The sequence below is a fragment of the Scatophagus argus genome, chromosome 20, assembly GCF_020382885.2.
Source record: "Scatophagus argus isolate fScaArg1 chromosome 20, fScaArg1.pri, whole genome shotgun sequence".
NCBI lineage: Eukaryota > Metazoa > Chordata > Actinopteri > Scatophagidae > Scatophagus > Scatophagus argus.
Window position 1 is genome coordinate 4,980,199 of NC_058512.1, and position 25,993 is coordinate 5,006,191.

Here is a 25,993-nt window from a genome sequence, read left to right on the forward strand (position 1 = left end):
TGTTTGACTACTTTGCTTTCCCTTTAACTCATAGCGGCTCTGTTTGCATAACTTTCACATTGCTGCGGGCTGTGCATCAGTCTGCTTTTGTAACCTGAATCTGAACCGAGGTCAACATACTTATCCCCTAGTTTCATTTATTTCTTGTCCATGATATGGTTTCTTTTTCCTTACTTTTTTATAAATCAACACAAAATTATAAAATGCACAGCTAGGTGAAGATTATAGGCCTACAGCATTGAAGCACATTATATTAAGCTCTGTGATCAATACATGCATGTCAGTTTGAGGATCAATTTCTTTGATTATATGAAACATACAAATGATCATGTATGACAAATTATTTTTCTCTCTTAGAAGATGACCAACTGTTGTCAAAGATCTACAGTTTTAAGGCCAGTATGAAAGTGTGCATAACGATCTGGCTGTTGCGTTCGGGATTTTACTTTTTAAAGTTTTAAAGAGATTCCTCCATTTCCTTCTTTGACAAGATCTTTTCATTCCTAGAAAGAAATGTTGTTTAAGATATGCTAGAGATTTGTCCTCCGAGAGAGGTTTTCGGGTGACTGTTGCATCGACTTTATGGCCAGCGTTTGTTTATTCTAGAGACTGATTGTTCATACTTTGATGAATAGTTGTTCTTAAATAGAATCAATAGGTAGAACAGCTGTATCTAGTGATAGATCGTAGATTGAATTAACCTCTTATGCATATGATCTAATATCTTACCAGAACATCTAATTGATTATTCCATGCACACAGTTTCAGCTGATGGTGATTTGGCTCTTTTGGGGGACATTTTCTTTTGATGGATTATTATGATTATTATTGTAAAAAACATTGAGCACTGCCACTTTCATGAAAAGTAGCTTCTGATTCTGGGCAACAGGGTGGCCCCTCGTGGAATCCCCATGTGAAACTAGTTCACACTCACATGTGCGATGGACCCCTGGGTTTTTTTCAAATTGATATGAAAAATTATTGAGTGATTAAGCTTACTTGTTGATTTCTTCAGTTGGTCACTGTTTTTGAATCTCTATATTAATATTCTCCATTTCACAGTAAACTCTAAATGTAAATCTATGTAAATTTAATTATTGTAAAACAACAAGTTCTGCTCTTTTAGTTCTTTTTAGCACAGCTTCTATTTAAAATGCTCATTTAGTATTAATTAAATGACTTTCTGTTGTTATGTTTGAGCAAGGGAGAGACTGCTACATTATGACATATCTTTTCATGTGATTTTTTTTTTTTCTCTAACTGTTAAAACCGCATTTAATGAGCAGATTTTGTGACTTTAACAAGGCACTGTGGGAATGTTATCCATTTCCATATTCTCCAATAGGCTAACAAGGGAAATGCGGCAGTTGTCTACATGGATACGTGCCTCTGACCTGAATGTGCCTGACCTGGTTATTGAGACCTGGCAAACTGCATCTCACTCCCTCTGTTTTCTCTCTGCTTTCTCATTCACATGGGCAAACACGCCAATAGACAAACCACTGTATCTGATACGTTGTCCTGTGTCTCTCCTTACTGGGGAATCATCACCTTTCAAACGTGGATATCACGGAGAGAGGCTTTTAAGAACTTCTTTTAGTGTCTGAAAGAATGTCGATTTATCGGTCAAGTTATACTAAATTCATTTGAGAAGTTAATCTGATTACCCCGCAAAGCAAAGTAAGACCTTCAGTGTATACATATTTATGTCTGTCTTGCTAATTTTCTATCCATTCCTTTTCCTTTATCCATGCTTTTTCACCATCTGTGTGAGTAGCCGAGATCATGAGCTGATAGTCCTCCAGCTCTTCTTGAGCTCTGATTAGGAAATAAGACAAACAACACTGGTCTTTTAAAACAAACTGCGGTGGTGAATGAGATATCTTTGTAAATACCAAGTGTCACATGAGAGTGATCTTGGAGCGGAGAATTGATGAGGTTCTCAACTTGTCGTCAAATGCCAGGCACACAAAAGGCCTCATTCAGATTGAATCAGATATTGCCATTTTGTTTTGCGCCGCACTGTGGGAGGACACAACTGGGAGAATATCATCATATCGTCTGTAAACTTCACCGTGATAGCGTATTCTTTCATGTACTAATTTGTGCCAATGTGGTTCTCTCTCTCCTGTTTATTTGTGCCTGATCAGTTTATTCAATTGCTAAGCTATGAATCATAACAGGACGGCATTCCACTGTTCTTGAGCTTGCAGTGAGGTGTAAATAGCAGCTGCAGCACCATTAATACAGTAGGTTGTGGAGAAACTTCTATTGCATCAGTGAAACGAAATACCGCTACTACACTCATGCGATGATTGATTTGAAAATATGCTAGCAGAGAAATCAAACTGAAAAATTTTGTGTCCTTTTTAAGTTGCCAAGTACTTGTGATATGTGAGTAATATGCATATTTAAACACAATGTGCAAATATGCTGTTGTAAAGAACAAGATCACTATGAAATGGACTCTACTCCATAACGCCGCCAGTTACTTCAACTTTGTTAATGAGAGTAAATGTCATTGTTGAGGTCTTCTCTCTGCATAAATGAATCTCAGGGGTTCACATTTAACTGGATCTCATATTTAATTAAGAACTTAACAGCAGAAGGGCTTTTTAAGCAGACTACTATTTATAACCAGCAGGGCTCTTTCCTTTCTTTTCCTGGTTAGGCCTTAATGAGGAAGAAACTGCTCTCCCAAAATCCAACTCTGTCTTATCAACAGCATAAGACCAGAGAGTATTTTGCATAAGGTTTTTGAGCAAAAGCATCATGTAAATCACCATTTAGAGAGGTGCCTCACGTTTTTATGCTTAAAACAAGTTTTCTCAAGAATAATTATTATAATGAACCCCTTAATCCCTTTTCTATGCCTTTAGGGTGAAGGGTAAGTTCAGGAATCATCAGTCAAATTAATGAAATGAAAATTGGCAAGTTTACATGATACAGTGTTTATGCAAACCATTTTAGAAGGACAGTAGACCTAATCTTTATGCTTATCCTATTTTGGCTTTAAAAGTGATGACTTTGCTGTGGGCTTTTCTTTTTTGGTTTACGTCTGTGAGTCCATGAAGACCCCTAAAAATTTTGGACTGTTGTAAAAATGGGACATCAAGTAATTATAAGAGAAGGCAGATGAAGAAGAGGCAGAAGAGAAAGGCGTGCACATATATATGGGGGGGGGGGGGGGGGGGGGGCAGCAGAGTGACGAGCAGAGTGCTTTGCTGCAGTAGACAGCCAGCTCACAGTTGATAAAGCAGCTAGTTCATTCGACAAGGCAGGTCTGCAGTCTTTCAAACACCGAAGTCTATTGTAATGTCAGCTCTTTCTTGTCAATAAGCGTTTCCTCTGTTGCAAATAGAATACCAAGAAGGTGAAGGTTGAAGGAAGAAGGTTATTTAGTTAGCTTTACCTGATATAACGTTTACTGTGCTGCACACATTTAGTAGAAATACGCCTCCCTTACAAACATTTGAACTGTTATCATTGCCATTACCATTTCCTCCTTGGTTCTCTTATTTTGATAGGCTAGCTTGCCTCTACATGACCGACGTTTGCAAGAAATCAAATATCACGCTTTGTGAAAAGTTGACTCTTCTTTTCTCTTTGCATCAACGATGAAATTGAGTTGACGTCAATTGACTGCTGTGGTAAGCTTGTCTCGCAGGATACCTTGTTGCACATCTCAGCAGAATCTTTGTCCTCATGTTGCCAGGAAGTGGCTTTCAGAGACAGAGCTAGTCCTTAAGAGGTTGTGGTTCTGATCATGAAACTTAGTATACAGCATTTGACCTGTAAGTAAAATACTGGCTTTCTAAGAGCAAGAGGAGACATGCATTTATTGTTGAAGGGCCCAAATGACATTTAGAGCATTCATGCACTGGTCCAGTTCAATTGCATACAAATCATAGACAAGAAAGACCAATTCCTAAGTTCAAAGAAATATGCAGATTTGTTGGTGTATTGTAGATGTTTTGTGCATCAGAATCATTTTTATTCTTTGTTTTACTGGCAGTGAATTATTCACACTGAATCACAAAAACGTTTGATTACCATAATGACCTTTTCTGTGGCTCTTGATGTCAGGTAATTAGTCTCCGTGGCTCTACAGTGACACACATAAACGTAGGTCTACTAAATTATTTCAATAATTTATCTCACTAGCTAACTAGAGCTCACTAGCTTGATGTCCAGCACCAAATGGCAAATATTACAACTGCATGATTTCAGAACACTTTCTAAAATAATTTCTTCCATTTATTCTTAACTTAACAATTCTGCATCTAATTATTCATTTATCCATACATCCATCAGCCATAGACGGCATGAACACTTCAGTTGGTCATGCAGACACCAGGTGATTGCTTCATCCATCTAAACGCAGAGAGAAACAAGCGCCACATGCTTTTGTCGTGCTCGTGTTGAACCTTAAACTGCTGCCACTGGTAGAGCCAGACAATATGATTTATTTTGGTGTGCAGACAGTGATTTCATGTCTGATTTCGTACAGAAACAGATATTTACGTTATTTTTGTCAAATGCAAGTTTATTAATCAGTTTATCTGGCCAGTATTATTTTGGTTAGACCATGTAGATAAGCCAGGTTTATGCCCTATATATTTTCTATCTGGTGACATTTCAGTACCAAGTGAATAGCAGGACAGACTGTTGCCAGCTTGCACGAAAGGTCAGAAGATAAACATGCTTATTAATCCCCTTGTTGCATGGCTGAGAGATGAGGACATAACCTTTGGAGGTAGGCTGCCTTATTCCTCGTTCCTCGTTCTCTGGGGGATCAACGACATCTCTGCAACCTCAGAGCTGTGAAGGCCTGAATGAATAAGATGAAATTGAGGCTGTATTCATTTTCCTAGGCCCATCCATGTCTGAAGAAACAAACTGGGAATTGTCCTTTAGATTAATTATGACAGTCATCTCAGAGGGAATCAAAGTGTAGATGCTCTAGATCCGGAATATTTGAAATGCTGTGCATGAGTGTGCATGGAGTAAAGGAGAAAATTACATTTATCTCATTTCAAATTAGATGGTTTTAATTAGATGTGATAACTAGATGAAAGGATTGTCGGCATATGTACAAACTTCATTTCACTTGATGAGGATATTATCACTCATTTTCATAACTGCAACTTATTAAAGCCGTTTAAAGATCAACAGGCCCTTCATACATCATTCAGCAGAACTTATGTTAGACCCATCAACATAAGTAGTGATCTGAGTACATTAAATTTTGTTGCTAAGTGGTTATCAGCTTACAGAAGTGGCATGTATGTATAATGGAGGCACAGTGACCAATAATACAATAATACACTTGTCACTTTCAGGGACATGAATTGCAAAGTGTTTCCTAAACATTCTGGTATTGAAGTGTGTGCAGGCTACATGCAAATGTTCAAATGGAGGCATATCCTGTTGTTGTGATAAGTTCAGTCTTATCGGAACCGGAGTCTGCTCAGAGCAGAAAATTGGGAAGATGAGGTAAAAGGCACTTTGTCTTTGTCACAGATCAGGTTTCTTAGCCTCATTTCACCACAATTTCAATGAAAACAATCATGGTTTTGTTTTCTAGAGTCATGCAAGACCACTGAGACCTAAAACCGCCGGTGAGAACCAAAACCAGAGGGAGAGCAAAACTGGAACTTCAGGTTCCACAGAGCTGTATACCCCCCACTGCAGATACTGACAACAGGGTTGTCTTTCTATGTATTTCAGCTGTAATTCCAGCCTTTGTTTCCCATTGCTTAATTCTTGTATACATGGATTGCTTCCTATTTTTAGCTATAAAGCCCTGACTATGGGAGACTGCCAGCAGTGGAAAAATAAGAGAGAAGACTCGATATATGTTTAAACTCCATACTCTGTCAGAGAGTGTAGAACACGGAGACATGACCCTGTGTGAATTAGCCAGTTGTTGAACTGCAGTGCTCTTAACTCAATACCTCACTGCATTATTGAGAAGCAGCAGTTCTCCTGTTGTGCCAGCTGGAGTTGAATATGATGCTGTTAATGAGGCACCCAGAGGAAAGACCTCATTGTGGACTGTGTTGTAAACTGCTCTTCAGAAAAAGAGATGTTCCCATCTTTTTACCTGACTACACAACTGCTACTAGCGCATTTTTTGTAAATTAAAATTACAAAGGTAAAATTGAGTGCGTTTTGCCAACTGAAGTTGTAATATTTTATTGTTTAACACAACTCACCAACTAGGAACTGTCATTTCTTACTTGAATATTGGCCTACATTTATCGGTCAACATCTGCTGTATGTGTCCTGTGTAGACTCAGCGATGGGCTTATTTGTTCTGCGCTGTTATGTGTTGGCAAGAACTAAGAGTAGATTTTGACACTTTAACAAATCTCGGAGCAATCTAGGGTCACTATAAAGATATATTTGTTTGCAAATCTGAAGTTGCATTCCACAGCAGTGTGGTATTTGATTTTGGTTTGCGCTGATGTAGGAATTTACTGCAGTTGAAGTTGGAAAGAAAATTCACCTGATGTTGTGTAACTTGACATTTGATTACCTATTAACCAACAAAATGATTACACTGTGAGTCAAACTTGGATACACAAAAAACTGAACTTTGCTTTGCTGTTTTTTGATTTGTCAATGAATAATAAAGGGGTTCTCCATGCAAAGGGTGGGATTTCTTTTGAGAAAAAATACAGCTGCATTATAGAAAGGGTGAGAGAACATACCTACAGCCCACTGACACTGACACTCCCCGCTTTGAGGAAGTGACATTTTATTTCCCCTTCCTTCAGACGGAGGCAATTGAAGCTTATCCCACCAGTGTTGCAGGATGTTATGCCCCCTCCCGCTCCCTCATTGTTTTTGATGCTATAAACTCAATGTGAAATTTCAGTTGTGGCTCAGCAATCCTGTAACAGTCCATTGCAATCTGGATCAAAAGCTCCTTTCATAAGGCAAGAGCTTGCCCGTACTAATCACATTCTGCCATATCAACCAGACGAGTACCATTTGCTATAAATAACACAAGCTGCTTGTCAAATACTGCACTTTCATTTCCGCTTAACCCAGTACATGCTGAACACAACTTACGTGCTCACACATGGAGACACAACACCACCAATACCCACTAAGCCTATTTTTGAATGTGTGTGTATGCATCTATTAAAGGTGTCATTTATCACCTTTATACCTGTTGTCTATTGTATCATGTCTCCACAAAGCTCCACTTACTGGTTATGGGCTTTGAACAAACCAATGAGGTAGACTAGACATTAAGTGGAATTACTGTTTGTGAAGCAGACACACATTAGAAACTACCAATTAATTCCCGAAATTATTTGCTGGATAAACTAAAAGTAGGGCAGTGAGTGCTAGTTGGCAACTGTGATAGAACTGGGTGACCTTTGAGAAACACACACAGACATCTCTGTCTGTGTTTGTCTTTTTCAGAGCTTACTTTCAATAGCGATTCTCACAGATCACCTTTTGTAGAGCCTCTCTACAGCTCTTCTGTATTTTATCAGTGTGTATACTTTTTTACAAAAGCAGTTAAGCAGTCTTAGGTGTGTGTTTCTGTGTATGACTTTAGGGGTCGGAGAGGTGATCTTACCCTTTTACCGTAGTTTCTATGGCAACAGCACTCACCCAGGAGGCACTTAAGTTACAGGGAGAGGAGTTGTGACAGGGAATTGGTTTCCTGGCTGTGACTGGGAGAATAAAGTGGGGATATGTGACTGGCCTGCCCTCTGGACCGTTTCTTTCTCTGTTGAACAGAGGAAGCCACAGGGATCATTGCCAGGCTGCAGAGTCACATGTCCGCCATTCACACATGCTCCCACGCATTTTGAAATTTCTGAATAAATACAGCCAGTGTTTTTGTTAGGCTTTCAACAGTTTAACTGCTGTCAGGTCGAGCTCTTGCAGGCACTCTTATTTAAGCAAATGTGCTGCTTAAATAAGTGGGCTAAGAAAGAAAATCTCCGCTTAACATGACTGGAAAGCTCTGTTACATGTTTTGGACTTTCTTAGTTAAAAAGTCAGAAGCTCTTGGTGGATGGGTGATCATTCCAGTAACATGTAGGTCAGTGGATAAGCCTGTCGATGTTATAGGAGGCGAGCCTCTCATTAGTGTGCTGCTTTCCAGATTACTTTTGGAGGACTTCAGCCAGCTGGACAGCCAGCCCAGCAGTGCCACAGTTATCCAGCCCATTTCACCTTCTCTTTATTTTTCTTGCAGGAAACTTTGTAGAATAAAGTTAAAAACAACACGTTAATAAAACAACATTTAATCATACAGAAATCTTGACCAGTACTGTCACAAAGGAGGTAGAGGATAGATGTACAACACCAGTGCTGTGATTTCACTCTACCAGTTTAAGGAAGAAATGCTTCAGTTGTGCAGCAGTGAATAAGCTCTTACATTAACAGTGTGTCATGTATTATTCAAATATTGTATGCATTATACATGCTTTAGAAAATGAGGTTCATTTTGCTATCTGTTGCTTTTGTTTGTGGGTTACTGCAAACCTCAAACCCAGTGAGAGTAGCATTCTTAACAACAGCATAGATTGTTTATTTCAAAGGATTAAAGTCTCAATTTGGCAACATACTCACAAGGTTATCATTAAAGGTTCACTATTGTTTACCATTTCTCTTACTTGACATGTTGATGACCATTTTATTATCTATTTATTTCATCTTATTGAAGCCCTTTAAGAGGTGCTGGATTGATGCACATTTGGTTCTTCTACTGCTTTTTGTTAAGTTTTCATGGCACCAAGATGGTGGGCATGGGATCCACTCAGTAAGTCTGGTCCCCGTGTTTATGGCTGACTGATGTATTTTTAATAGTTTTTGGAAAATGAGGCTGTGCGACACAAAGGGAGTATATTTTAGACCCCTAGACAATAGCTTTTTGTAGTATAAGTTCATTGCTGAGTGTGGTTTTCTGCGGTTCCATTAGCCTCAGTTGTGTTTGTGTTAGCTTACTCGCATTCATTCTACATCCTCATTCCTTGATTTGCTCTTGCTACAAGTACTGTCTTATATAAACCTTCTCCCCACAAATTTTCTCATGACACTTTATCTCCTCTTGCCTTCTCGATTGGTTTTTCTTGCATAACCCACAACGACCCCCTTTTCTCTGTTTACCCGTATCACTCTACCTCTTCTTGCAGTCCTCCCTCTCCTCCCACTCTGGCCAGCATGCGTCATCCATACGCTTGGTGCTTGTTACTCGGGGTGAATGGAGCCAAGCCCCCTGTCATCCCCTCTGTTGATAGACCAGATTACTCAGTAAGAGTATTTAAACATGAGCTGCCTTCTGCTATAGCGAAGAGTGTGTGGGAGGTTGACAGTCTCTTGGTTGTGCATACCTCATGTGAGTGTGAACGTGTGTGTACATGCACCCATTTTTAATGAGTTTGGAGATAGAGGGTGGGCTGACTGGTCCTTCTTGAGTCAACTTTGGAGAAATTTCTTCATTAAAGTAGTGATTGCTAATGCAATGCTAAGGCTATTAGGTCATATTCTCAATATGTCCAAAATAGTCACACTTGTGTTGTGCTCTCCAGAAAAAAAAAACTCTGCACACTCATGCTAAAGTGTATACATAGGATAACAAATACACAAATACAATGTGAGAGAGACTAGCTAAACAAATTTACTTGTAGCAGCTTCTGACAAAAGTATGTTCTCACACCCACATAGCGCTGCACTGACAGCGCAGGTCAAGGCTATCACAATTTTACAGCCCAGTTGGATAGTACACAGGATACACAGTTAGAGAAGGACTCTGAGATTATGCGCCGTGACTGCACTCAGATTAAGACGAGGGGGAGGTAAAGTCACATTCCCTACACGCTCCAGAGAACAAAGCCTCTTTTGATCAGAACACATTCCATATTGCAGAGACTACTGTACTTGGTAATGTTTTGACCCGAGAATCAAGCTGTAAAGATTATATGCATCCCTGTACTAAGTTAAAGGACAGGTTTACAAAAGTCCTCCCACTGTCTCTTAAGTCCCCAACCAGATTGAAAGCTGAAAAGATTTTATGGCTTTTATAGCTTTTTATTTTGCTGTAGTATTTTGGATAAAACTAGTCATGGACAAGGATTTTCAAAAGCATGGCTGATTTATGGCCCTCTTCTTTTTTCATCCTCAGTTTTAACCCAAGTGTGGACACAGTATACTGACAGTACTGAAGAGGTGCTCAGTTTGCTAACTTAGTAGAAAACTCTTGTTTCCCACAAGAAAAATAGAAATGGCAAGTTAAAAATGTTATTTTGGGGCCTTATATCTAGTGAAACCTTAGGAAGGTTTTTTTTATGAATTATTGTTTTGTTTTTCAATCAGTTGTGTTGAACCCTGGTGATTCATTGTAAAGCACCAGCCTTAATCTATATGCAAATTTGAGAACACGTTGGCAGCACAATACTTTGGAGGAAATAATAGAACCAAGGGTGCATGAAGCAACCCACTGCTGTTTTGAAAGGTCCTTCTACACAAGTGCCTCTGCACTGAAGTGCTGTTGTACATCTGCTGATACTGTTGGAAAGCTTTACATGCCATATCTCAACAGCACACAGAGTCATTTGTGTTACCTCAGATTCTGATCTGGGTGCTTAATTTTAAGTGCAGTTGGCAGTGAGAAACCCTTGAGTGTTCGTCACCTTGGGTGTGCTTCACAAATTTCTGTCCATTATGATGGCTTACTCACCACCTCCATGGTAGAGATTTGGGTATGGCGGACTACTGCAAGAACAAAGCTGATCAGGGCAAAAAGCACAAGCATCCACCAGCTTTCCAGGAAACTTTGTTAGATTATTAGAAATTAATCTATTGAATACCAAAAAGTAAATGCAGGCAGTAGAACGTGTTGAAACAAACTGTGCAGTGAGTGAGCAATGAGCCACTCTCTGTGTCACAAATCCCTATAACAGTCTCTACATTGGAGCTCATATGTTAAATGTTATTATGACTAATGGTAATAACAGGCACAACTAGGAGACAAGACCCAAGCTGGCAAATGGCAATATCTTTCTTTTTTAGAAGGACCTGTGGTTTTTGTGGATGCACTAGTGGGGAAGGTTTCGCTGTTTGTGTAGATCCCTTTTAAGTATTGTGTCTGACTGTTACATCAGGTGCCATGTATCACTTGACCCTATATCTTCATCTTCCTGACCTTTAATGAGTAATTGGGAGTGGGAGTTTTTTGCCCCCTGGTAGCATGTTGTTGTTGTTAATAATGTTGATTCTGCTGCCACATTCTATAATGGCCTGAACTTTCAGTCACTATCAGTGAAAAATACATCTCCGTGTAGTTTTGATTGACCAGAGGCATTTGCAGTTGTATCATTTCATCCTGACCAAAGCTTGAGTCATTGTTTTCCATGTGTTGTTGCACACGGTCTGTCAACAATCATCTGTCATGTGGAATGAGAACACAAAACAACCTGAGTTCTGTTTTGACGGTTAAGACTGCACTCACAGGGCCATGGATCAGATATCAGTATGTTTGTTTAAATGAGAGTATTTTTTCTTACACTGCGCTAAAAATGTTATACATGTGTTACATAGGAGATCTATCTATATATAAAAAAATCTATATCTTGACACTTAAAGCTGAGGTATGAATGTATCTCTAGACCTACAACTACCTCCTCAGCTCACCTAATCCTCTACTCCCTTTACGTATAGTGCCTGAGGATGTCCAAGCGGAGCTTGTTTGTTCGTCTGGTGCCGTGCCGCTGCTTGCGGGGTGAGGAGGAGGCGGTAACATCACTGGACTACTCCCACTGCAGCCTGGAGACTGTTCCTAAGGAGATCTTTAGCTTTGAGAAGACCCTGCAGGAGCTCTACCTCGATGCCAACCAGATCGAGGAGCTGCCTAAAGTAAGACACACACACTGATGCATAGAAACTTTACACAGTGGCATGAAGGCTTGTTTGATGGTCAATAAAAATTTACTTTGTTCATGCCTAACTAATTTATCTCTTATGAAGGGCTTGCACTATGAACACAAATTTTGAATTTATTAAAATTTTAAGACATTCAGAACATTTAACCTTTGATATAATGATGTATATATCTTGGACAACCATATGCCTTTGATTTTAAGTGTAGTGTATTATCTCTTCTCTCTCCACCAGCAACTGTTTAACTGCCAGCTACTCCACCGACTGAGCATGCCAGATAATGACCTGTCGGTGTTGCCGGCAGCGATTGCGAACCTCATCAATCTCAGGGAGCTTGACGTCAGCAAAAACAGTAAGCAAAATAATGACTTAATAAACTCTGTATCTCCATCTTTTCCTCAGAAATTTTGCTCAGATGAGACGTATGTTTGACTAAGGTGATGAGTCCTGTAAATCTTTGACATGTTATCAGATGTTCTAATGGTCCGTGGGTTGTCGTGACTGCTGTTGACATCATCAAATGGAAGACTGCTAAAAAATGAAATTACCAGGACATAGTTGCTTAACTGATGTCACGTATCGATTGCTTCAAAGATATTCAACGAAATGCCACAGAATGTTGCATTTACAACAGGTTATGTCAACACTGCATGACTCAAAACTCCTGATGTGATGGATAGAGGAAGTGGACAAGCTCAGACCTGCCAGACGCTGTCTTCATAATGCTTTCTTAAACTAAGCGCATCAGAGCTCACTCTCACGCAGACTGTGAGAATGTTTGTACAAGATGAGCTTGAAGTGTCTTGTCAGTGGTTTCACGCAGTGGGAAGTGACGACATTTATCAAAGTGTGACTTTTACCTCTTTGAAGATAAACATCCAGACCGGTGAACATGACTGAGTTTTCTGCTTGGAGACCTTTCAGTTTTGCTTGTTTGAACATTTTTTACTGTCGTAGTTGTTCTAGTCTAACATTTAGAACAAAAAGCAGCTCTAGACAGTTCACTGTTTGAGGTATTTTCATTATGTCCTGTTGCATATTCCATGCTAAGGGTTTGTAACATGCTGTCAGTATTTTAACATTTATATACTATCTAAGTGTAAGATGTTAAGCTCTGTGAGATAGTGGCATCACTGCAGATGATTGTATGAATATGACTGATCATCGCTTTATAATCTTGAACCTCAGCAGAACAGAAATGCAGTATGCATGCTCAGCAAACCCCTCACACGGACAGAGAACGGTTAAACAGGTAGTTCTAATATAAATTAATGAGTCCAGAGACGGCTTGAATCAAACAAACGTTGAAGGATTTGGTGGTGTTTTCATGAACCAGAGCTGCATGTGCCATGTTGACACTAAAAGTCACTTGTCCTTCTTCTCAAAGCACTCTTCGCTAAGTGTTATGGACACAAAACAAAGTGGGTGGAAATAAGCCCTGAGACTTGGTCATGTCTTCTTTCTTATAGTTCACACAGTGTGGATGTTTGATGAGAACTTACAGACTATTACTCAGTGGTCTTTCTTTTTTTCTTCTTCCAATTCTGCTCTTTTTCTAAGTCACCTTTGCGCTCCTCTCTGTGGTTGTTTAAAGAGAAAAAGTGCAGAGCCACTCTAAATGTATCCTGAGCACACACAGTTCAGGCAGAGACAGTCCACCTGTGTTAACATTCACAAAGCTTCTCCAACTACACGCGAGCAAGATGGCTTGCGTTGCCCCTCATCTTCTTGTTTTGACGAGATTCATTTGTTATGCATCAGCGGTAATAAAATGGTTGAGATACTGCATGCAGATGTTGAATTGCTGGTGTGTAACTGTTTCACTTTAAAAGATCTAATGGCGTTTTCTTTGTCTCCCTAGGCATCCAGGAGTTTCCAGAGAACATCAAAAATTGCAAAGTCCTAGCTATTGTAGAAGCCAGTGTGAATCCCATATCCAAGTAAGTACTGCACACCCTTGTGTAACAGCTTTCCCCTCATAATTAACAAAATTTTTGCCTATTGTTGCATTTTTCAGTTCAAGTATTCTGACATTGCAGCAACTTTGTCAGGCTTTGTGTGAGTGATGCTATTCCTGTTCCTGCATGTGTTGCCAGGCTCCCTGAAGGCTTCACCCAGCTTCTGAGTCTGACGCAGCTCTACCTGAATGATGCCTTCCTCGAGTTCTTACCAGCCAGCTTTGGCAGGTCAGTTTGTTCTCCTCGTTTGGATCAGGATGATGATGATTTATTTCTAACAGGAAAAACTTGGGTACAAACTGTACAATCAGGCTGTTCACTGTGGTGTCAAATGTATGTTTTGCTGAGGGGCACATGCACCTACAAGATGGACATCAATACTGCTCAGCCATTGCTTACAGTAAATATGTAGTATTTACAGTTTATTATGATGCATACAGCAAAGTTGCATATGACAGATAAAAGATAAAATGCATGTTTTACTGGATGACTAGATTGCATTAGATGTTTTCATATGATGAAGGCATTCTGTTAAGAGGCAAAGCTGTGGCCAACAAATGTGTTGTTACAGGATTAACTAAGACTTCTATGACCTGCGATTGTTTTTTTTCTCTGTTACACCCTCTGTTGTATGCCTCATATCAAATAATTGGTGTACTTAATTTAGAGTGTGTACGATTCTGATTGGTTGTTTAAGGATGTGCTTCCTTTTCTTTAAGGTGAAACAGGTTGTGTCATCAAGCCAGCATGAGCAGCCACGCTGTTATTGTTTGTAGTTCACACAGTCGTTGATGTTGAGCCTTCTGATTACACACAACGTGATGCGAGTTGCCCATTTGTTAGCCACATATGACTTATGCTCCTCTCCCCTTAGAAACCCACATTTTCATTTCATAGGTACATGTACTTTCTATATCGTCACCCTACTTCAGTAGTTCAGAAGTACTATGGAATATAATGCTTGATTCTTTCTTTCGCAAATGAATGTTCTCATCATGTCCATGCACATTACAGCTAGTTAGTAGCAGATAAGCCAGCAGAGACTTTTGTAATACTCACTGCTAATTACACTGACTTTTTGCTCCCTTGTAGGTTGACTAAACTACAGATCTTGGAGCTGAGGGAGAACCAGTTAAAGATGTTGCCAAAGTAGGTAGTTTATGCTTCACTTGTTCTCTGCACACTGAATATACATAATGTTCTGAGCTTTATCATGGTGAGAGTCATCCTTGTGTCATGAAGTGTGTCGAGATATTTTACCCTTACTTCCTCACTGTTTCCTTCCTCGCACAACCCTTCTGCGTTTCTGCTATGTCCTTCATCCTGTGTCTCTTTTCTTTTTTAACATAGATTTACTCCCCGCACCTCTAACTGTGGTATTAAATTCCATGGCATTACATAAGAGCCCCCTTGGCTGCTTGCTGTGGCAGGTTTTATAATCCTCTGCTGAGACAGAGTTGAGGGTTATTTAACCATTTGGGAAAGTTACAGTACTCCTGGGAGACTGAATGCTCCACGAGTGTTTGAGAGAGCTCCAAGTGATTCTGGGGGAAACTTTCTTTCTCTCTCTGTCATCTCTCACGCTTCACTTGCCATATCCTTCCATTTTATGTCCTTCCCATTTTCTCTGCAAAACTGCACTCGCCTGTTTGCCTTTTTTGTCCTTCCTCCCTCTGGCTGAGTTTTCTTTGTTATCTCATTCACTTTCCTTTTCCTTATTTTTCATTGACTGACTGGCGGGCCAGCCGGTGTATGAAGTGCAGTGCCGCAGCAGCTCAGAGCGGAACCTCTTTTCTCGCTGTTGTTTATGTGACAGAGGCCAGACCTGTTAAAGGCTGGAGCCCTGACAAAGAAGGGGACTAATGATCGGGAACGTTGCCAGAGCAACACACAAGCATTTCAGAGATGTAAACAAATGTGTGCGTGCTCAAAGGGGTGCAGTGGAAACCTTTTCAGGGCTTCCACATTGAACGTGCAGTCCCTTTTCTTTCAGTGCACAAGCACACACCAAGCACATGCGTACACCAAATGTTCTTCTGTATTTTAAAAAAGGATGCTGTGTTCCTCACAACTTGGGGTCATAAGCCACAGTGTGTGTTTTATTTTTTTTTACTGGTGAATTCACTTTCTACATTCTTACCCCTTTCTGCTCGCATGGGGGGTCTTTGGTGTTCTTGCCAACTTTGAGGTAAGAATGTGACAAAGCTGGTGCTAATGCTCAAGCACATCAACATGTTTTCATATTGCACCAAGTACTAACAAGAAATCACCAAAGGGTTTAAGGCCTATTTATAACTTGTGCTGTACGCCTTTCATTCTCATTTTATGAGGACTGCCTGAAAACAAAACAGATTTCCACAGTAGTGTTGATGGGCCTCTGCTGTCCGTTCCTGTGCTGAATCTCACTCATTGTTTTGAGGAAACACAGTCCATCATCTGAACCTGAACAGAGCTCAGTACATCTCCAGTCATGGTCTGCTTTGCCTGTGTTTGGTTTTCTGTGTATTTTCTGTTATTACTTTGCTGAACTTGTGTTTCACTCTCAGTAAATGTCAGATTTTGAAACATCTGTTGGTTGTTCTTATCTTGGTAAAAGTTGATTTGTGCATCGTAGTGCCTCATCCTGCCAATTAAACACTTGACTCCATTGTGCTTTATGGATAGTTCAGGGGAATGTCCTCCAGTCAAGGACAGAACAACAATTTAACTGCATGTTTTATTTTATTCTCGCAGATCTTTTTGAGATGTTGAAGAAAAATTTATTATGTTTTATATCATCTAGCTACAATTGGCCGCTGCCACCGAGTGATTAATGCGCTCAAAGCCATCCTGCCAATAGACTTTGCGTATTGATACGCATTCACTATTGCTGCTCAGAATGTGAAAGAAGCCCTCATAAGGATATTTCACCTCCCATGTTTTTTGTCACTGGTTATCAGTTAAATATGGTAAAGACTGCAAGCTGCTGAATAGTCCTGGTTTCTGTCTGCTTGTTTATAGTGTAGCAACCAATGTGAGACTGTGACCTGAATGTGGAGAGAAAATTCTGGAGCAAGGCTTAAGGCTAGCATGCGTCATATTTTCCATTATTTAAAACATATTTCTGTCACGTCTGAGCTCTGAAATGTATTTATTTCCCCATGAAATTATTCAGTGAAAGGAGCAAAGGCACTGCATGTGTGCTATCAAAAAATGAAACAGGAAAATGGACAGATGATCCTTTTTCTTTTGGCTTTGCTTTTCAAAGCACATGACCCACATTGCTTATAGTCCTGGCTCTTGCTTTTGTCTAAACAAAAGCGGGTCAGTGCAGTGTTTTCTGTTCATTTTGCTAAATTCTGACTTTCTCCGCCTGAGAAAACATGTAATTTGAGTGATTTTTATCTGAAGATCTCACTGCCTGTCTGTGCTGTGTGTCTACAGAAGCATGCAGAAGCTCACACAGCTGGAGAGGCTGGACCTGGGGAGTAATGAGTTCACTGAAGTGGTGAGTGTCTGTCAGCCGGGCTGTCAATGCCCAGGGCCTTCTTACCTCTCTGGTGGTGACCTCACATACTCCTTGCCTGTCTGCTCCCTTGCTTTCTTGTTTATTTTTAAAATAGAAGCTCAGATATTTTTTTTTATTTTAGGGACACATACAGTAAGAGCTAATTTGTTTTAATTAATGGCATTCATTAATACACGATAATCACTGTGGATTAAATGGATGGCCCTCTGATTCATTTTTAGCTTGTTTATGAGTTAAGCTCTTCATTCCTTGCGTTCCCACACACATCCCTATCACTTAACCTCTTTTCTCCTCTTTACTTCCACAGCCTGAGGTGTTGGAGCAGCTGAGTGGAATTAAGGAGCTGTGGATGGACGGGAACAGACTGACGTTTTTACCTGGGGTATAATTTACAGTCATTCCTATACACGCAATTCCAGTGGCTGCCATGCCCCAAAACATCATCTTGAGATTATTTCCTTTGATTTCCAATCCACGTGTCTGCTTAAATCTTCATCAAAACGAGCCGCCGAGTCAGTCTGCATCAGACTTTCAGCCCTCTGAACGCCAGTAGAGAAGGAGCTGCAGTTTAGAAATGATTTTCTCGCTGGATGAACACAATTAGACAGTTTTACAGAACAAAAATGCAGACTTTTGTGTTTGCACATGTCCCATTGATTGAATGATTCCAAAAAATGAAATTTGCATCTGTGAAGTAAGTATTTTCCTTGAGCATAATTAATTTATAATGATGTTGTGATAGTCACAATGTGTTACATGACATTAATTTTTTTATCCTAACGACCAGCTTATATGTAACTGGGTCATAATTAAAGCATTAGTTCTGCTGCCAGCATTTCAACAGCATCAGCTGTAATCACAGTCTGGTCTTTTGGGAGTAATGATGTCTGGCATGAATATCAACCAAAATGTAATATAGCAGATATTTTCCTTCATATAAAATGTCTATTTTCAATTTTCAAAAATTTGCAATAAAAACATGTCTGCAATGCTCTTACCTAAGTTACTTTACCTCCCCGATCAGGATATTTTGGATATTGTTTAAATCCACTGCTTCTGTGTTCAGCCAACCCTACTGCCTAATCCTTGGCATAAATCTAGAGAGGATAATTAAATATCAGTAAAACTTCTGTCTGTTGTAACCAGATGCTGGGGATGCTGAAACAGCTGGTGTACCTGGATGTATCCAAGAACAACATCGAGATGGTTGATGAGCAAATCTGCGGCTGTGAGAGTCTCCAGGACCTCCTGCTTTCCAACAATGCCCTCACACAGCTGCCAGGCTCCATTGGTGAAGACTGCAGCACACACACATTTTATTTGAAGAAAACCCATTATGAAACACCTTAACCTTCTTTTAGCTACTGCCAGTGCGGTTTCCTTTTCTCAGCCCATTCCTATGTTGTTTTGTGAGAATTTAATTCCTTGACCTGACCTGATAATGTTTTTCCTGCTCAGTTGAAATACATTTTCTTAACACCATACTTTAATTATTTAATTATTAACGTTCATGAGTTAAGACCAGGCTGATCAAATCAGATTAACCCAGGTGCACAACGCCGTAGAGTCAAGGTTGATTTCTACTAAACTGATTACTGTATTGATGATGGCTTAAATTAATCCATTTAACTTGTTTAATGAATATTCATCTTTGTGGTGCAACAGCAAGCGATAATTAATAACTGCCCCAAGCTGCATCTCTCTAATTCTCTCTCCCTCCCTCCCTCTCTCTCTCGCTCGCTCTCTCTTCCTCTCTCTCTCTCTCTCTCTCTCTCTCTCTCTCTCTCTCTCTCTCTCTCTCTCTCCCCCCCCCTCTCTCTCTCTTCCTCTCTCTCTCTTTCGCTCTCTTCTCTCTCTCCCTCTGTGTCTCTTTCTCTTCCTCTCTCTCTCTTTCGCTCTCTTCTCTCTCTCCCTCTGTGTCTCTTTCTCTTCCTCTCTCTCTCTACCCCCCCTCTCTCTCTCTTTCTTTCTTCTTCTTCCTCTCTCTCTCTCTTTCTCTTCCTCTCCCTCTATCTTTCTCTTCTGCTCTCTCTTCCTCTTACTATAGGTTCACTGAAGAAACTGACTGCACTGAAAGTGGATGAGAACCAGCTGATGTACTTGCCAGACTCCATTGGAGGGTGAGCATTAACAGAACAGCTTTGATAATCAGCACAATAAACCCTGAGATCTACAGATTATTATTGTGTTTTCATCTACTCTCCACTGATCGCATAAAACATCTGTCTGGATAAATCAGATATTCCCGTTAAACACAATGTGTTCCAGTGCTTCATTTGTTTTTGTCTAATGCTGATGATATTGAGTAACCATATTGATTCATGGAAACGGTTGAGGTTTTCTTTATTGTGAGTCAATGGGTCAATGGTAATCTTGGGCCAGATGACGGTCCAAGGCAGTATAGAAAGATAGATTAAATTGGACGAAGCTATTCTCAGACTGACAGGTAAATCCAGCACTTAGCAGCTGCTCAGGCTGTACTGAATGAGTCGGGTCCGTGTCCTGACCCTTCATCTACTCTGAATCATTGTGGTCCAGCACAAAGATTAGGCTCCAATTTAATTCTTTTATCAGTACACTCCCACGTCCATGAGAGAGACAAATCTACATTTTCTGACTATTACTGCTGCAGCTGCACAGTTTGTTTTTGGTCCATTGTTTCCAAACAACAAACAGCATCAATTATCCCGTATTGGTGGAATGGGTCTCCTTGCGTAATTTGACACAGATTATGTGACAAAGCCTATGTTCTGGCTTAATCGCATGCAAGGATTTTAGCTTAAGCGAGCTGATTTTTTTTTCTCCATTCATACACAGCCGATTTTTTCGCTCTACTGTTGGTGCACACTGGTTTTATATTCATCAGGCTTCAAATCCTGTGTTTTTGGAGGTTGTTGGTACTGTAACACAGCAGCTCTCATGTAACTCTTTTCATCTAAATCCCCAGAGTACATTTGCATTTTTTCATTTAGCAGAAAGCTCCAGCTGCACAGCACTTCTGTGTCAACGTGAGTTCAGTTTGAAAATGTCACTTCTTTAATGTTTCTTGAAGTCTTTAAGATTCCTTTTAATGCTTCACTGTCAGGGTAAGATATTTGTTGCAATAGTTGTATATGGATAGTCCCTATTTTAACAGTATTCATAATCTTTTATGCAGCACAGTTTAAAGGGGCATTACTCTGCACACATTACTCATGAAATTAAGTTCGCTTACAATAACAAGTACCCCCTCAGCCTTTGGAAATGGTTGTGAAATGTCTTCTGTGTCTGTTGAGGAAGCTTTTTGGTGTTTATGTTATCTAAACATGGGCTTGAAAACTACATTTTTGAAACCGAATAAGTGTTTGACAAACTGGGGATGTGGATTTTGACAGATGTGGGCATTTACCGGTGGTGGGAGGGGGGGTTCTACTAAAAAGGTCATCCAAAATGGTGCTGTTGAGTTAAATTATGGCAACTGTAAGATCCAGGGTTTTTGATCCCTGAAAAACTCAATAAAGTTATAACTAGCCTCATAACTTTATAGAAGCACACTAATAAATCACTCGACCGTTCCTTTAACTTTGATATTCCAGGTTTTTCAAGCAAGGTTAAACTTGTTTCACAGAGTAAGCTCTGTGTAGTAATCACACCACATGTTTGGAGTCATCCCCCGCTTTCTCTCTGCAACAGGCTGACAGCTCTAGACGAGCTGGACTGCAGTTTCAACGAGATTGAAGCCTTGCCGTCTTCCATTGGTCAGTGTGTCAACATCCGCACTTTTGCTGCAGATCACAACTTTCTTGTGCAGCTTCCCACTGAGGTGAGTGTGCGTTGGAGTGTTCATGTGTGTTTCTGGAGATCTGTTAAATGTTGCGTCGTGACAGCGTACTTCTCTGTAACAGCTAGACTTGTTGGCTCACAGCTCTGTGTCCCTTGTTTCTTTCCCCTCACAGATGGGCAGCTTGAAGAATGCAACTGTGCTGTTCTTACATTCCAACAAGCTGGAGTCGTTGCCTGAGGAGATGGGTGACATGCAGAAGCTCAAGGTCATCAATCTGAGCAACAACAAGTGAGTCTGGACTGACAGTGTTGAAGCATATTAAGAGTCAAGTTTAAGGACAAAGCAAGACGATTTAAAGACATAACTTTAGGCAACTTTAGAAAATAATAAGCAGATTAATCAATAAATGTTAATAATCATAGTCTTTCTAATGGTAATTTTTTAAAAAGGCATTCCTGCAGTCTTGCAGCAGTTTAATTCTTCAATGTGAATTGCATAAATTGTTGAAAAAGAATGAAAAAAGAATGTCTTGGTCTTGCTTTTACATGAGCACACATGCAATCTGAAATGTAACCTGATAATTACATCATGATCAAAGAGTCTTAATTCTGGTCAAAATGAAAATGGAGTTTGTTTAGAAGCTAAGGTCTGATTGAGGTTTTAATCAGGGCTTTTTAATGTCTGGTGTCTGCTCTGTGCCAAATACAAAAACACTAAATAACTTTGGCTAGAGAAAAATGAAATACAGTTTTAGCCTAATTGATGCATTAAATGTACCTTACATAATGATTTTTTTTCTTCTGCAGATGCATTAAGTTTTTTGGGTTGTTTTTAGGTGCACAATAACTGGTTACTGGTGTTATTTTTGTTTCACTACAGGTTAAAGAATCTTCCCTATAGTTTCACTAAGCTGAACGAGATGACTGCAATGTGGCTCTCTGAAAACCAGGTAAAATCACATGTACTATCTATAAATTTCTAAGTATAAGGGTCTCACTAAAGTTGATGCTGAGTTCAGAGCTGTCAGACAGAGATGTGTTCTGTGGAGATTGTAGTGGCAGCCGGGTATGTGACAACATTCAGCTGTAAGATAAGCCAGCTAGGCCAAGGAGCTCACAGGAAAACACATTCAAGATTCAGTTAACCACTTGCAGGACATTTGATATAAATGTATTAAATGTCAGTGGAGGTCAATCTCAGTGATACCCTCTGCATTTTTAAAGTTTGGAAGAATCCTATTGAATGTCAGAAAATGTTATTAGTCCCCTAATACTTGTTTAAGGACAACAGTATGGTGATCTCAACAAGCCTAGAGTGGGAAACGGCTGCAGCAGCAGCAAATAGCCAGATATAAAGCACATGTGGAGACATGAAGCTTGCTCAGTGCTTGAAATTTGAATTTTTGCCCTTGACAGAACACAAGATAAGCCTGTCGGAGGTGGAAGCGTTTGAGTCTGTTCAGCTCATGGGTCAGGAAGTGGCTTGTAGTCCCACTTTGTCATAGCAGTGTAGCTTTGCGTACGGGAAAGGAATTCTTGAACTACTCGTATCAAGCTTAGCAAAGCAGAGGAGATTTAATGTGTGAAAAGGAACCATAAGGTTGGAGAAGACTCAGCAGGAGTTTACAGATTTAGTGTATTTTTCTAAAGTGAGATTTTTATGCATATTTCTCATCCTAGCTTGACTATTGTAAACCAATAAACTAGTCAAATTCTATAACAAATTGTGACAGGAAAACTGCAGCCATTTCATAACGTTAAGGAAGAACCCACTGTTGAGCCTAGGTCTTCCTTGTCCTCACCCCAACTCAGCTGCTCGTTAAACAAAAATTAGAATTTGAGAATTCTGTTGTTTCTGTACTGGATTTATTCGGCTGACATTAATGACAGTGTCTGCAGTGAGCTAACATAGGCAATTAAGTCACCCTGGCTCAATGTAGGTCAGGCTCTCTTCTAGTCAGGAAACCGTACAGACAGACTCCAGAGTTATATGAACTGGGCTCTGTGGCTATCGCTTGGTTCAAGACCGAAGGTGACTAAATTGTTGTGTCCAGGCTATACTGGAATCCTGTTTGTACAAACAGGCCTTTAAATGGACATTATGTTGTCCTGGTGTATTGAAATTGTTCTTTTCTTGGTTTTATTGACTTGTAAACACCATGTGACACTACAAAGGAGCTATTTATCTATAAATAAGCTTTACTTGCTTATAACCAGCAGTGCAGCACTTGTTGTCTTCGACAAAAATGAAACCAAAGGAGGAGCAGCAGCACTGAGACACAGGTATACTGTTCGATGGGTGTGATGATGATGATGATGATGGCGCTTAGGGAACACTGAAGCTTAACCTTCTCCATCAAGGATTGATTGAGAGGAAGATGCCCTCAGATGTGATTAAGTAGTGTCTCAGGCACAGCAAGGCCAGTGGGTGGTTCGGAGAGGACTAGTGGAAGAAACGCTGCTGGAAAGGACTATGGGAACTTGGGAGGGGAGCCACATTAGTTTTGACAAAGAACCGTTGATTACACATAGCACACTCAAACCTACTTTCTGTCTCCCACAGTCGAAGCCCCTGATCCCTCTCCAGAAAGAGGAGGATCCAGAGACACACAAAACCGTGCTGACCAACTACATGTTCCCCCAGCAAACCAGAACTGAGGACTGTGAGTACTGACTACGTTTCTCTTTTATTTTCTTTCATGGTTAACCTGGCAGACCACCAGACCGCACGTGTTTCTGACCTGTTTTCACCAATTAGTTCTTAGCAGCAGGGCTGGAGATTAACAATTTAAGCTTGTTAATCAGTCGGTACGATCAGGCGATCATGCAGTTCATACAGCTTGGCACAGTTTATGAAAATAAAACACTGGCAGATTTTTTTAGAAGTTGATGGTCCATATTATGAAAGAAGGAAGGAAAATAAGTGTTTTTGTAAGGATATGCCTAATCAGAAGTCATCCAAATTTTGATTTTTAGATAAAGTTTATTTTGTTGTCCATTTCTCAGGCACTGCTTTGACTACCACTACCATCTGTATTGTAAAAGTCCTACCTGCAAGGATTCCTGTATTTATATTTTATGAGGGGCTTCGTTACCTGAGACCAGAGCTGCAGAAGAAACACTAGAAGTTGTCTTCTTGTCAAGCACCTGTTAGTTGGGTTTGGTTTCCTATAACACCAGACAGCTTGCACTGACCCTGTTGCATCTTGGCTTTAGGGTAATCAGTAGTTCATGGTCTACATGCTTCAACTACTGAAATAGTAGTGACTCAGCTGCTTGATTTTTGAGATGTCAGCATCGTCAAAAAAAAAAAAAAAAAAAAACATCCTCCCTTACAAGTTACTGCATGTAGATTATCTCCTGTGTTTATCTCCCAGTAACCTGCTTTATGACATTTTCCATAGTAAACTACTGCAACTTTTTCCAGAAGTGCTTTGCCAGTTTCCTTGTGTTTTTCTGAGAGGCTGAAGTCAAGGCCTGACTGCTATGATTATTAAGTTTTACAACTTGTTGATATGGAGGCTACGCAGCAGGTGACTCATGTCATCCAGTGTGTGTTCACAGTCTCTTACAGTGTGCTAAGTTGTAGACAGTCAGAGCTCTTGATCAGCTGTCTTTTCTCAGCTGATGTTGTTTCAGAATGAACAATAGTTATTTCCTAGGGAATGTGTACTTGTTCTCATGTCTCCGGTCAGGTGGTAGCCTTGGCCGGGCACAGTATGTTTTCAGGTTATACCCCTTTATTAAGAATGTGATGTGTCAGGAACACCTGGAGGGGATTTCTTGAAATTGGGAACAAACATTCACTTGGACTCAAGAATGATCTGATTATATTTTGGTGGTCAGAGGTCAAGCTCACAGTGTATTTGGCCATAACACATAAGAATACATGTGCTAATTATGACAGAATTTCACCCAAATGGATAAAACGTCTAGACAGAAGTTGGCGTAAACTGCAAGGCAATATAACGACGACTAATTGTAGTCTAGTTAGCAAGTGTGTTGTGTACACAGTGGGTGTCACTGAACTGACACCACACTGATTAACTGACTCATATCTTGAAGCTTAAATTGAGGCTTTTGATAATAGAATATGATGCCAGCTTCTTTAAAAAAAAAAAAGAAAAAAAAGCAGGATTTGGTATGTTTGTACAACTGATGTTTTTGGTTAACTTTCAAATTTGTTGGTTGGTTTGTTGTTCCAGAAATAACAACAGAGAACAGATTACAAATGCAAGATGCCAATGCAGAGTTTCAGGAAAGCAGCATCCTTATAATTTTCACAGTAAACATGGCCCTTCCCAACATGTAGTCATGGAGTCGTGCAGGAGCGACGCAGAAGGAGTGAGATGGAGTTGAATGCTTGGTAGTGGCAAACGCTGCGCAGACGTTAACTGATGTTATTATTTTGTATGTCAGACTTTAAAATGGACTTTTCTTATTAGAACAATAATTCCAATTGGCAGTAATTATTTAGTGTATAGTTTGGCTTGAGCCAAAGGGGTCAACTCCTGATTTTTAAGTTCCTCCCCAGCTCTTTGGATTCGTTGGCCTTTCTTGTGTTGTGTTTGTGCCATCTTGTGGTCAAAGTCTGGAATTAAACGCAGTGGGGGTGACTTGCAAAGCCTCAATTAAAGACTAACTAATTATCCTCCTTATGGTTTCTGCTTTTATTTCAGACATCCCCAACTCTGACTCTGAGAGCTTTAATCCAGCTCTCTGGGAGGAACAACGCAAGCACCGAGCTCAGGTGGCCTTTGAGTGCGATGAAGACAAGGATGAGAGAGAAACGCCTCCAAGGGTTAGTGTCAAACAGTTCTTTGTGTAATTGAGGAAGAGAAATACGATTGTGGTG

At 40.1% G+C, this 25,993-nt stretch overlaps 1 protein-coding gene across 4 annotated transcripts in view; it reads left to right on the forward strand.

The window, feature by feature from the left end:
* Window positions 1–25,993, forward strand: part of erbin (erbb2 interacting protein) — a 47,234-nt gene that overhangs the window by 11,225 nt on the left and 10,016 nt on the right. For all 4 annotated transcript variants that reach the window (XM_046375005.1, XM_046375004.1, XM_046375007.1 and 1 more), the window contains exons 2-15: window positions 11,692–11,886; window positions 12,145–12,262; window positions 13,772–13,850; window positions 14,007–14,096; window positions 14,961–15,017; window positions 17,292–17,355; window positions 17,684–17,758; window positions 18,523–18,667; window positions 19,424–19,496; window positions 21,049–21,178; window positions 21,312–21,427; window positions 22,019–22,088; window positions 23,702–23,801; window positions 25,818–25,939. In XM_046375005.1, the coding sequence (XP_046230961.1) occupies window positions 11,701–11,886; window positions 12,145–12,262; window positions 13,772–13,850; window positions 14,007–14,096; window positions 14,961–15,017; window positions 17,292–17,355; window positions 17,684–17,758; window positions 18,523–18,667; window positions 19,424–19,496; window positions 21,049–21,178; window positions 21,312–21,427; window positions 22,019–22,088; window positions 23,702–23,801; window positions 25,818–25,939 (1,425 nt within the window). In that variant the 5' untranslated portion in view covers window positions 11,692–11,700. The remainder of the gene's footprint in view (window positions 1–11,691; window positions 11,887–12,144; window positions 12,263–13,771; window positions 13,851–14,006; window positions 14,097–14,960; window positions 15,018–17,291; window positions 17,356–17,683; window positions 17,759–18,522; window positions 18,668–19,423; window positions 19,497–21,048; window positions 21,179–21,311; window positions 21,428–22,018; window positions 22,089–23,701; window positions 23,802–25,817; window positions 25,940–25,993) is intronic.